This window comes from Vombatus ursinus, unplaced genomic scaffold (assembly GCF_900497805.2).
Source record: "Vombatus ursinus unplaced genomic scaffold, bare-nosed wombat genome assembly UNPS02008996.1, whole genome shotgun sequence".
Taxonomy (NCBI): Eukaryota; Metazoa; Chordata; class Mammalia; order Diprotodontia; family Vombatidae; genus Vombatus; species Vombatus ursinus.
In genome coordinates, this window is record NW_020948774.1 from 1,644,725 (window position 1) to 1,658,663 (window position 13,939).

General features: G+C 37.0%; 1 protein-coding gene across 2 annotated transcripts in view; it reads left to right on the plus strand.

Moving 5' to 3' along the window:
• The window catches only part of SLC38A10 (solute carrier family 38 member 10), a 71,633-nt gene that overhangs the window by 20,638 nt on the left and 37,056 nt on the right, over positions 1-13,939 (plus strand). For both annotated transcript variants that reach the window (XM_027850064.1, XM_027850065.1), the window contains 3 exons: positions 7,120-7,222; positions 9,373-9,555; positions 12,967-13,078. In XM_027850064.1, the coding sequence (XP_027705865.1) occupies positions 7,120-7,222; positions 9,373-9,555; positions 12,967-13,078 (398 nt within the window). The remainder of the gene's footprint in view (positions 1-7,119; positions 7,223-9,372; positions 9,556-12,966; positions 13,079-13,939) is intronic.

A 13,939-nucleotide genomic window follows, 5' to 3' on the forward strand; every position in this document is an offset into this window, starting at 1 on the left:
TGTGTGTGTGTGTGTGTGTGTGTGTGTGTGTGTGTGTGTGTGTGTGTGTTTTCTTTTTGGCACATAATGCTATGTAAATGCAGATCAGGTTATTTCCATAATTCCAGTAGCATTACCTTCTCTACCAAAATGACAGGAGCAAGTGATTCATGCTCAGTTGGAATAGTAACCAGCTCAAAATAGAGGCGTAAATCCAAATGTGGACAGGGAAAAGACCATCAACGTTAGGGAGGCTGGCAGAACTGGGCTTCCCCCCTCCTGTAGTTTTAGTGAACATGTATTGTGCCAATCGTAAACTAATGTGACAGATAAAATTTGTTCATGCTGCTGTGTTTACACCCACATGCGAGATCCAAATCATCATTTCCCACTTATCGTCTCTCTCTTGGCAGCTCAGTTTCTACCAGAACATGCTCCAGTCTTGCTGTTTAATGTCTCCATTATAATTGGTGACAGAAGTTATATTCTTTTACAGCTTACCTAGTTACCAGTTGTCCTGTGTTTTTTTTAAATGCCCAATTGCTCTCTTGTGGTGGCCACGTAGTTACTAGCACACATTTGTTGGACTTGGAAACTTGGGTAAAATTATATGGTCTGGAATAGTATGTGCACATGTCTCTCTAAATATAGATTCTGTTATACCAGCTAAGTAGCAATCTAAACCTAAAGATAAAAACCTGTGTTTTCTCTGAATGTAAGAATAACACATTCTCTGGGCACTTGTAATGTCACAAGTTTGTTGTTCTCAGACTTGGTGCATTCAGTTTTGCTGACCTCTTAATCCCCTTCTTAAAAATATATATTTAACACATGTAGAAACATAATAGTCCTACTCTCCAGGGGTGTGTGTGTGTGTGTGTGTGTGTGTAAATATCAGTGAAGAACAAGATTATACTGTTTATACTTGTTGGGAATGATCAGGTGACACTGCTTGGTGTCATTTTGTCTTCTTAGCCCTTTGTGATTTATTTGTTCATTGTTAGACCTAAAATACCATGTCTTTCTATTGTCTATTGTTGCCTGCTCCTTTTGGTCTCTTTTTTCCAAGATATTAAATACTCAATTATTTGAAAAAATAATTCTTGGATCAAGGTTAACGTTAAAAGTTAACATTGAAGATTAAAATAACATATTATCATGTGTCCTTCAACAAATTGGAGGACTTGGGTTTGAATTCTGACTTTACCACTTACTGTGTGATCTTGGAGAAGTCATTTCACTTTCTTTGGACCTCAGTTTCCTCAATAATACAATGAAGATTAGACTAGATGATCTCTAAGGTCCTTTCCAGCCCTATATATATGATTCTACTCATGATATAAATTTAGAGATTCTGGACTTTCGGGTTTTAGGAATCTAACTAGAAATTCTGGACTTGTCCAGATACAATGCAGTATATTCTCAGAAATGGTCAGAAGTAGGAAAGAGTCATTTAAGCTAGACTTTAGTCTTTAGCAAGACCACTTTGGCATATATGTGTGTATGTATATGTATATATATGCATGTATGTATATACACACATATACATAAATATGTAAATACACGTGTGTGTGTGTGTGTTTGTATAAAAAATCCCTTTGAGTATGTGGGACATGAGTTTTTTGTGGTGTATGTTATACTTTTGCTTCATGGAGGATTGTTGTTGTCTGTCAGGGAACATGTAGTCAAGCTTTGATAGTATGTGTAGCTAAGCTTCAAAACGCAAAATAGATATGTAGGCTTGGTGCTCTGACCGCAGAAAGACCTAGGCCCTTGGAAATAGTTTGACTTTTATGCTACAAATTCATCTTCTTTTCAAATTATGGCCTCGGGGCAAGTGATGTCTTACAGTATTTGGGGTCAGAGGACCTGAGTTCAAATTCCAGCTCTGTCTCTTGGGGTCATGTGGTCTGTTCCTTATATTTTTTGAGCCTCAGTTTAGGAGATAAGATTAAATAATCTTTTAAGGTCTCTTCCAGCCCTTAGTCTATGATCCTATGAGCTTTCCTGCTGTGTGTATTTATATTGTCTTTTTATAGCACAGGTGAATAAGGGAGAGGATTTTAGTAGTGGTCAGGTCTCTAAGCATTGGGGTTCACCCCACTGAATCCTGATCACAGCAGCCATGGGTAGGCAGCACATTGTACCCCAGGCCAGGGGTTAAAAACGTTACTACTCAAGTTCTCTGAGCTTAAGACTTTTTTTGCTTATGAGAACTGAGATTTCCTCTTTTGACATGTCTTGATGATAGGTACATCTATTAGTGTTGTCTTGATTTCGTGTGATGGTCTATCTGCGTGTTAGGATAGATATACTGGCACACTCCTTACTAACAGCTATATTTGGGATAAGGATAGGCAAACAGAATTAGCATGCCCATTCTTGATTAAAGAGAAAGGAAATGAAGCCTTCATGCCTGCCCTTAACATCATCCCAACCATAGGACTGACAAAATGAGACCTGAAGAATTTTGAGTCTAGAGTAGAATTATTGTAAGAGGTCTCTGACTCCTGTTCTGACAGCTGCAAAAAGTTGTTGGCCCTCTCATTAAATAACTTTATGATAAATAAGCAAAATTATGTCTTAAAGACTAAATAAATTATATGCCTTATGCATATGTATATTACCATATTTCAAATGTTTCAGAGTAGAGGGCCAGCCTTGGAGTAAGAAAAACTTGGGTTAAAGCCCCACCTTAGAGTATGATAGAGTAGAAGACCACATAGGAGCTTGTCTCCCACTTTTATTCCAGCAGTGATCTAGAAAGACCACCAGATTGAATAATGACCAAGAAATCCAAAGAGTAGTATCAGTTAACTCTGTTATACAGCCCAGAACCACACAAAAAGATAGCCAGAAACTGTTGACATTGAAAGAGGGATCCTGCCAGAGAAGCCAGTGTGAGCCTAGGTAAATAGACCAGAAGCCCATGGCATTGCTCTGATTGGGAAAGCTCCAGGTAAGATGGAAGACTGTAGCAGGATCTCATCAGGGAGAGCCAAATATAGATAGAGCTCTGTGAGGGCCACTGAAGCCTGTTAGTGTTCTGAGTCTCTGAGTGCAGAAATACCAAGAGAAGTGTAAGCCAGCAGCGGGAAGTCAGTAAAGCTAGGTCAAAACCAAACAGAGCTTGATCACCCTATCTAAGAGTGCAGGAGGGAGTGGAGTCTGGCCCTGGCACAGAGTCTCAAATTAGAAACTGAGGCTGGAGATAGGAGTAAACAGAAGATATTGAACACTATGATAGAATATTATGGGTCATAAGTTGCCCAAGAGGAAAACCTCAGAAAGAGTAACTCCACAAAAACTATAAATAGAGACTCTAAGGAAAAAAAAAAGATAGCCTTAGCACAAGGCTTAGAAGAATCCCTGGAAGAAATGAAACAAAAGACTTTTTAAAAATGGAATTTTAAGTGAAATAAGAGTTCTGGAGGAAAGAATTGGGGAATCAGTAGCTTAGAACAGAGATGAAAATACCCATGTTAACAGATACTTTGACAAATTAAAATAACTCAGTGATTCCATGAAACACTGAGAAATACTCAAAATCAAAAGATTAGAAAAATAGATGAAAATATAAGATATCTACTATCAAAAACAATTAATCTGGAAAACAGGTTAAGTAGGGACCGTTTAAAAATCATTGGATTCCCTGAAAGCTATGACCAAAAATAAAAGTCTGGATAACATCTTTCAAGGAATCATAAATGAAAGTGAAAATAGATTCTGCTGGTAACTTCCTGAAAGAAACCCCCAAATGAAAATTCCCAGAAATGTCATAACCAAAATCCAGAGCTTCCAGGTCAAAGAAAAAGCACTATAGGCAGCCAGAAGGACCAAGTAATGACAGTTTGGGTCATACAAAATTCGCAGCTTCTACCATAAAGGAGTATTCCATATGGGAAAAAAAAAAATAATAATAATAATTTAGCCTGTAAGACTGAGTACAGTTTTTCAAAAGAAATAATGAATTTTTAATGGAATGGAATTCTTTCAAGCATTCCTGGTGAAAAGACCAGATCTGAATAGAAATTCTGGAATGCAAACACAGAAGTCAGGAGAAACCAAAAAAGGTAAAATACATCTGAGCAATTACAAGAGGCTAAAAGATGACAAAGTGATTTCATTGTAATACGGGAGAAGAGACAAGTATGCCTTCAGAGTCCTAATGACTTCAAGGGTCACATAGGGAATTAAATAAGATAAAGAGGAATTGAGGGTGGTTTTGTTCTCTTTTGGTGGTTTTAAGAGAAGAAGGAAAATAATAAAAGGAAACATTAGATAAGAAATAAGGAAGAAGGGGGCACTTAGAATTTTTATTCGTGAGAAGAAAAGTATTAAAAAATAGAGAAAGGGGGTGGAGGCAAGCACTCTCATCTGAACCAGAGAGAGGAGAGTTAAACACATGCATATACATGAAGAATTTGGTATAGTAGTACATTAAAACTCAACAAGAAAGCAGGTGTGGACAGGGAAAGAGGAGAAAAGGGTTCAAGAAGATAGGTAGAATTGGAGAGAGAGCGAGGACACAAACTTCAGTTTCAGAGAGTAGATTGTAAAAGGAGGGTTAGAAAAGAAAGAAAGTTTAAAAACCAGTGATGGGGTCTGGGTGAGGGGAGGAGAAGGTGGTCAGTAGAGTGGAAGTATTTTGATTCAATTGATCACATCCTTCTCTTTCACTCACTTTCTTTGTAAAGAAGGGGATGGAAAGCCAAGGGAGAATATGAGGAAGGGAAGTACAGAATTGGTAATCATAACCATGAACACGAATGGGATAAACTCACCTCTAAAATGGAAGAGGATAATAGAATGAACTGGAAAGCAGAATCCAACGTTATTCACATGAAGATCACTTGCAACATAAAGAGTGACAAAAATTAACATGAGTGACTGAAGCAGAATGTACTATACTTTAGTTAAATCTTAAAAAAATCATCATCTCAGAAAAGGCAGCAGTAAAAATATACTTAGTTAAACCTGAGTGAAGACTTGTATAAACTGATGCAGAGTGAAGTGACCAGAACCAGGAGAATGATTTATAGAATATCTACAACATGAAATAAAAGCAACTTGGAAAGATTTAAGAACTCTGATTCATGCAGTGAACTGTCAAGATTCCTGAAGCCCAGTGATGAAATATGCTTTCTACCTCTTGACATAGGCAATTGACTACAAGTGAAGAATAAGACATAACATGTTTAAATATGGCCCATGTGTAGATTTCTTTTATTTGACTATACTTATTAATTACAAGGGAGATTAATTTTTTTTTTGTGGGAGAGAGGTTGGGGGAAGGGGATAATGATTATGATAACAAAAAATAAAAATGAGTGTCAATGAAGAATTTTTTAAAATGCGCACAAGAGAGGAGGGGATGGTTCAGAAGGAAACAAAGTAGGTCATCTTTGGAACTAATGTGCTGAATGTATTACATATTTAAAGAAACCAAAACACTGTAATGGAGATTTGCAGTTTTATGTACAATCCTCTTTTTCTATTATTTGTATATGGAAATGATTATATTTGCTTGCATTTGTCATGTGTAGAATAACAAAAATATAAAATGTACACATAAATAAAAAAAATAAAGTCTTACCTCTGCCATATATTGGCTTTTGGCTCTGGGCAAGTTATTTATTTCTCAGTGCCCCCTGGAAACTCTGAAAGAATAGTTGCTGTTTGGTATTTATAGATGTTTCTTCACCACAAGTTTCTGACACTAGTAAGTGTTACTATATTCATATTGCTGTGTATTTCCTCAATCATTGGGTGCCAGAAATACAACTATTATGTGAGAGCCCTTGAAATGTTTTAATAAAAAGGGGTCCATACTTCAAAAGAGCGGTCTAGAACTAGAGTTTTTAACCTGGGGTCCATAAATTTTTTCTAAATATCTTGATAGCTATTTCAGTATAATTGGTTTTCTTTGTAATCCTGTGTATTTTGTTTTATGCATTTAAAAATATTTCTCAGAAGAGGTTCATCCATAGTCACCAAACTGCCAAAGGAGTCTGTGACACAAAAGAGATGGAGAATCCCTGGTCTGAAACAGATTAGGAAGTGATTACTGAACTTTATATTGCATTTTCTCTGTCAACTCCCCTCCAAAAAGAAAAAAAAATCAAATTTACTTTTTTGTTTTTAATTCAAATCATTATCATTCACCACTCTTCTCCATTCCCTCTATCAAAGTTAGGATTCTTTGTCTAAACTCAACTTCATTATTCTCTACCTTAACCTGTCTTCCACCCTGTATTTGCAGATACATATCTACACTCAACTCCATTTCTCCTCTTAAACTTTTACCTCTCATAGTCCACTATCAGAAACTTTTAAGGCACTACCAATATACCACTAGACACCCTTACGTGCCCTACACACACATACACCACAGTCCTTCAGACTTTATCTATCCACTTCCCCTAAAAAAGGGGCCAGAGATTTATGGGCCACAAAAATATATGTCAAGGAAACCTGCTTCCTTAGGTACTGTATATAGGTCATATTTCCCAACTAGTGTCTCTTGCCTAACTCAGCAGTTTCTTATAATTGAACCAGAGTTGAAGTGTATCCAGTAATAGGGTAGGAAAAAGATAAGTTGCTAAAATGTGTACTCTCCCTTCCCCTGTTATATTTAAAGAATGCTATAAGCCTCAAAAATATTTGTTTGAGCCCCTTAGGTTTTTATGAATTGGGCTAAAATATGACAAAATACTTAAATTTTGAGTTTTGTTTAACTTCACTTTTTTTTCCCAACAGTATCCTGCTATCTCTCTGTAAACAAAGTATTACTTTAATTATCAGTGTGGAGGGCTCCAAGAAGAGTCATCTCCCCTATGCAGACTGGAGCAGTTCCACTAATATTTCAGTGAAACAAATGGTCTGTCATTTTTCAGCACCTTTGAAATGTTTATATCATCTATGTTATTCAGGGGGAGAAAGGGTTTTAAAGAGATATGTTTACTTCACTTAAAATTAATAGCATTATGAAATCTCTTGGCATTTATCCTACAAATACTGGCACAGCGATTTTTTTTAATAAGGGGAGGGTGTTAGAAATTTCTCATGTAGGTTGGCGGCGTGTTTTTATTTGGAACTTTACTTTCTGAAATATATTGTCCTTTGCATATTTTTATGTAGCCAGGTTTTGCCTACCTATGACAGCCTTGACGAACCATCAGTAAAAATAATGAGCTCCATATTTGCTTCATCGCTTAATGTGGTCACCACTTTTTACATTACGGTAAGGACCTTTATGCTTCCTTTTCTCCTTTTTGTATCTTTTCCTCCAAAACCTTTCTCTGTAAAGTGTATCAAAGAAGTACAGACATATAAAGGTAACACATAATAATTTTTTAAAAAATAAATTGTTGTCTTTTGTTTTTGTATCACCTATATCTCCCACTATGTCTCTCCACCTACCCCCTCCCAGAGAGTCATATCTTATAAAAAAGAGTTTAAAAGGAGGAAGAAAAAAAAGTCCAGCTTAACTGATGGTATAGTGTTCTATATTTTCTTATATCTCATCTTTATGAGTCATATTGGTTCATAATTTCTCAGCATACAGTCTTGATTATCTTATCACTCTTTCGATTTATGTTGTAATTGGACATACTGTTTTCCTTGTTCTCGTTACTTCATATTGTATCAGTTCATATAACTCTTCCTATGCTTCTTTGTATTTGTCATATTCATCTTTTTTTTTTTTTTTAGTGAGGCAACTGGGGTTAGATGACTTGCCCAGAGTCACACAGCTAGTGAGTATTATGTGTCTGAGGCTGGATTTGAACTCAGGTACTCCTGACTTCAGGGCCGGTGCTCAATCCACTGTGCCACCTAGCTGCCCCATATTCATCATTTCTTAGAACATAGTGATATTACATTACGTTCATGAACTACAATTTGTTTAGCCATTTTCTAATCAGTGGTCATCTACTTCAGAGTTGTCAAACTCCTGGCTACAAAACTCTCCAGTGCTTTTACTGTTTGGTCGTTTCAGTTGTTTCTGACTCTTTGTAATCTCATTTGAAGTTTTCTTGGCAAAGATACTGGAATGATTTTCCATTTCCTTCTTCAGTTCATTTTACAGATAAGGAAATTGAGGCAAACAGGGTTAAGTGACTTGTCTAGGATCACACAGCTCATGAGACAGGGCTGAATGTAGCTGAGAAATTGCGAAAGGTTTTCAAGAATCTCATATACTGCTCTATGACACAAAACCTCATTTTTTTTTTAATATCAGTATTCTTCTAGTGTTGCTAATTGGTTACAAATCATGGGACCATCACTATTTCCAAAGAAATAAAATTATGGATGACCCAAAGAGCAATATGTGATGGGTGTTACTAGGCTGTGGCATATTGTATACAGTAAGTGGCGTGAGATTTACCATATAGGAAATATGTGATCAGAAAAGGAGAGGTGGACCAATTCTTTAGGGAAAGTGAAGTATAACCAGACAGAGTGCTTTACTGGTCTCATAGAATTAAAAAATTTTTTTCTTTTTTACTTTCATGAAGTTGACAAACATTGAAAAATATTAACATTTCCATATATGAAGAATAGATAAAGATGAATGCATATGAAGCTGTGATTCTCCACTGTGTGTAGCTTAATGGGTTTTTTTTTGCATATTTCACATTTAATATGGTAATTCTGCACTACCCTACTTGTGTGCGCCCTTTTCTGAACTGCCTTCTGCTCCCCTCTTTATTTTTTAAATGATTCATTGATGCTCTATTTTTAAAGTCACATTGCCACTGTCCTCACCACTTTCCCCTAATTTTCCCTTAACTCTCCTCCTCCCCCCTGTTTTGTAACAAATAGTCACAAAAAACAGATACATATATTGTACCATGTCTCAAGATATATGTCTCATTCTGTACTTCTTGTCCATCAACTCTTCTAAAGAATGTATGGTCATAATTCTTACACTAGTGTTTTCCTTCAGTGTTGTAGTCATTGTATGAATGGTTCCCTTGATCACTTCCCTCTGCATCATTTCATACAAGTCCTCCTAAACTGGAAGCTTTAGACATTTTTTGCCTCTGTTGCATTTGGAAGGAAACTATGGCCCACAAAATTTAATCTCATTTCAACTTCCTTTTAGTATTTTCATTTATATTATTGTAGTTGTCACACATATTGTTCTGCTGTTTTTGGTCTTGTATTGACTGATTTTTTTCTCTTTAGAGAAGATTCACCAAAGTGAAGGGCTGAGTAATGACTCAATATAACAGTACTTGCCTTAAGGAATTGTGTACACTGAAGGCCTTTTTCAAAGGTGAACTGTTAGATAGGAGCAGAGTACTGTCCTTGCTTATTTTCCATTCTTCATTAGGTTACCTGTTGATTAGAATTATCTTATGTGTGATTTCTCTTCCATTTGGACAGGTAGGATTTTTTGGCTATGTCAGCTTCACAGAAACTATTGCTGGCAATGTGTTAATGAACTTCCCTTCCAATCTGGTGACTGAAATGATTCGAGTGGGATTCATGATGTCAGTGGCTGTTGGGTTTCCCATGATGATTCTGCCATGCAGACAAGCATTGAACACTCTTCTCTTTGAGCAGCAGGTACGATTTCTTTATAGCTGGTTCTGGGGAAAAAAAAAGTTGGAGTTATTTTCATGATATTAAAACCTTGATCTCTTTCAGCCTGTTAAAGGTGCTAAATATCAACTTAACAAAGGCTGTACTATATAAACAAAAATTCTACTTAACAGGAGAACAAAGGAGAACTTTAACAGGAATTTGGTACATTTAACCTGAAAAAAAAGGATGTGATAACAATGTTCAAATGTTTGGGTCGTCATGTGGAATTCATTTCAACAAGTATTAAGTGCCTGCTACGTGCAGAGCAGTATACTAAGTGTTGGTGGAGATATAAAATTTAGATGACCCTGGCCCTCATGTACCTTATAATCTTGTAGAAATCTAATGAAGAGACATTAGGTTTGTTTTGCTTGGCTCTAAGGGTACAACTAGAACTAATGGGTTGGAGTTAGAGTAAAACATATTTTAGCCCAGGATAAGGAACAACTTCCTGTCAATTAGAATTGCCTCAACATGGAATGGGCTGCCTTGGGGGACAATGAGTTTGGCTTTACAAGAAGTCTTTAAGCTGGGGCTAGATTGATTACCTGTCAGTGGGTGGAGGAAGGGATTCATGTTTGAGTAGGGGGTGAATTAAATGACCTGTGAGGTCTTTTCCAATTCTGTGATTCTACCTTTTGTCCTACATTTGACTTTTAGAAGAAGGAGACAAATGACATAGAAAACAAGCTGATATTAGGAATATGTTAGGAAAAAGCAACTTACAGGATAATGTCTTAGGGTCAGGAGAGACAGGCTATTCCCCAATATCTTTTGCATCTTTAGTATTATTCAACTGATGAGTCAGAATGAGAAGCCTGAGACAGTAAAAGATCCTGAACCAGCAAAGGAAGGTTAAAATTATGTTCAGTACTTACTGAGGCAGGAAAGGGGATGGGAATATTTTAGAGAGATTTTTAGTAGTGAGTTGAAATTCAAAAGGTCTACTGGTTGTGACCCTGAGTTATATGGAAAAATTATTTAATTGGAAAACCCCATTCCGAAAGCACTTTGATTAATTGAGCTTTTACTCTATGTTGTTGTAGTATTATTGCCCCAGTCTGTAGAGAGCATTGCTCTGGAAATATCCTACCATCAATCCTTGTTGATGCATTCTGCTGTACCTGTTGGAAAGTGATTCCATATAGCTTTGTAGGGCCATATAAAAATTAAGCAGTCTTTCCATATGCCTAAAGAGTATGGATCAGATTTAGGATTTTCTCTTACATTCGTTTTGGCCCTGAGGCTGATTTTTTTCCCCCAAGACTGAGCTAATTTTCCTGAAGCCCTGGGCCCTTGTTAGTTTGCATAGGTAGTTTGGCTGATGGAGAAGAGCACCGAGAGTAAGCTGGAGCCAAAGGAATGGTTGTTCTTCTACTTCTGTGGGAAGGAAGGAAGTCATAGAGGGACTCCATGACCCTTCTGTCTTCTGCAGGTCTTCTCCCTTGTTACTACTTTCATTCCTGACACATCCTGGATGTGTCACCCTGAGCAAGTTTCTTAATCTTGCAGTTCTCTAAGCCAGGTCTTCTTAAACTTTTTCTACTCTTTCTTGACCCTTTCAGCGCTTCTTGAACTATGTGGACCCATAGTTTAAGAAGCGCTGCCTAAGCAACTCTGTAAGTACTCTAGGTTGCAGAGAAGATGCTAACCTACAATGGTCAAGAGCATTTCCTTACCTGGGAGTTTGTTATTATCAGTGAAATCATAGGCACAGTCCCTGTCCCTATTTTAATTGCTATTAAATTGAATTTTTTCCTGTATCTTAGTTTAAGTCTCAAGTCCATAGGGCTGTGATTTTGATCTGCTGCTTTGTGGCACTCGTTGAATATTGTGGAATGAAAAATAGCTTATGTATTATTTTGGATTTGTAAAAGCATAGGTGGTCTGTATAGATGGTAAATCTATAATAGATTTAACTGCTTTGTGTCCTTATAGAAAACATAAAAGAATTCCAGAAGCTCCTCTGTTGGTATTCAAAGCAGTGTACTAAACTCCTTTTTTTTACTTTTCTCTCTACATGCTAAACCTGGTGCTTAGTAGATGAGTTGCTTCTCTCCCATTAGCCATTTAAGCACCTAATTTTAAAGTAATACATGATTAAAGTCACTGGGAGAAGAGACACTTATTAGTTAGGAGAAAGGCAGGACCAATGTCATACTGCAGTAGATATTTTCCCACAGTCAAAAGCCTGGCTAGATGTCTGCTTTCCTTTGGGTTTGTAGCTTTTACACTATTCTGCATGAATTTTTACCTTAGTTCCATTTACAGAAAAAATTCTCCATTTGAAATGAAAATGATACAAAATATAAAGTGATTTGAAAGTTACCATTTTAGGGTAATACATAAATTCTGGAATTTGGACCTGGTTCTTTTTTGGCATGTGCCAAAGGTTTATTTTGCTAAATATTGGATAATTCTAAATTCTGGGAATTTTTTCCAGCTTTAGTTGGAGGGAGTCAGTAGAGCAAGTACTCCTTGTTCAGAAAATTCACACATGAGTAGTTTAAGGTTCCTGTCTTATGCCTATGAGTAGTAGACTTTCAGTGGACTAACATTTCTTCTTTGTCTAAACCCTGAGAAAAAAGACAAATTAGAGGTACTTCTTGGAGGTGGGAATAAGAGGTTTTTGGTTTGGATGTGCTGCTTGTGTTATACTTCCTGCCTTTGATTACCCCTGGAGCTTACCAATGAGTGTTTTCTATCAGGCTTCTGTTAAGAAGCTTGATAGAGAAGTTGGTGCATATGATATTCCACCTGCTACCTTTAACTTGGCCAACTCAGCCTGAGATATTAGGGGCACTTCCCTGGAATCATGCTGCTACTTGTCCAACAATAGAGCATTCCTGCTCTACTCTCTTATTTTTCTCCTTGCCATGGTCCTGAAAGCAAAAAAGCAAATGGAAGGATTTGCCCTTAATATTTCTTTCTTTCTTTCTTTCTTTTTTTTTGTGGCAGTTGGAGTTAAGTGACTTGCCCAAGGTCACACAGCTAGTAAGTGTGAAGTGTTTGGTCGGATTTGAACTCAGGTCCTCCAGACTCCAGGGCCGATGCTCTATCCACTGCACCACCTAGCTGCCCCTTGCCCTTAATATTTCAAGAAGAATTTGTAAAGTTTACATTCCATACAGGATGTATTGAAATAGCAGCTTTTTGCCATTTTGCAAGTTCAAGTTGCAGTTTCACATTAAGATTGCTCAGCCAAATCTAATTGAGCTGTTAGTGCTTACCTATGTTGACTATTAAATTGGCAGATGAAATCACCATTTCAGCCCCACTTTGAGTCTTGTCTGGTGTATGGAGCAGGACCCTTTGAGTAATTGCTTTACGAAAGAGTCATGGGGGAAAGCAGCAATTTCAGAACTTAGTGTGTTTTGATTTTCTTTCATGTAGCAAAAAGATGGTACCTTTGCAGCTGGAGGTTATATGCCCCCTCTTCGTTTTAAAGCTCTCACGCTTGGAATCGTGTTTGGAACCATGGTTGGTGGAATCATGATCCCAAATGGTAAGATAGGAAGGCCACTTGAGATGGTGTCCTTCCAGTTTTTTTCCTCTTTTCCTTTATTCTTTAGATATCCTAGCCTGTGAAATTTTAGACACTAACTCCTGCTTTGTGTGATCTGCTGCACAAAAGCTTTGGAGTTTTCCATCAGAGATACCTAGTTTTTCAACACCTTTCTCTTTTATTTCATATAATAGGAAGTGGTTGGAAGCCCCCTAAGTTGTTCACTTTAGTGAACTTCAAAAATCTTGCATAACAATAAAAACAATAAACATGCCTTAAAACATGGACTTATGATTACAGGGCCGGGGACTCCCAGTGCAAAAATTTGTCTATGAAAGTTGTTTATAAGATGAATTGCTATAAAGTGGATCACTTTTTTACCACAGCCTTATAATATTATTTCAAAAGTGTGTTCCTAGAGCAAAAACTTGACTTTAAACAAAGTATATTGCTTGTTGCCTAGACCCTAGTAAGTAATAAAAAAGTCTTTTTTGCTTATTAGACACTGGGAAAACATCCAGTGTATGCAAAAGACTAAAGTAGGATATCTAACCCTGACCTTGGGCACTAACACAAAGAATCACACTGGTGTGGACTCTGGGCTTGGGGGACAAGCTTTCAACCCATACTGCTATATGAAAGTAGATAGTATTCGTGGTTTTATTCATCATTTAGTAAATCAGAGGAGATTTCTAATCCTTTAGATGTCAGGAATCACCTATAGAGATTCCACAATCCATTAATTCAAGGATTCATAAATTGGGGAGTCTCTCCATATTGGACCAGGAACAGTGATCTTGCATTCAGAGACATGGATTTGAAGCCTAACCCAGTTTTTCATTAGTTGTATGACTTCAAATC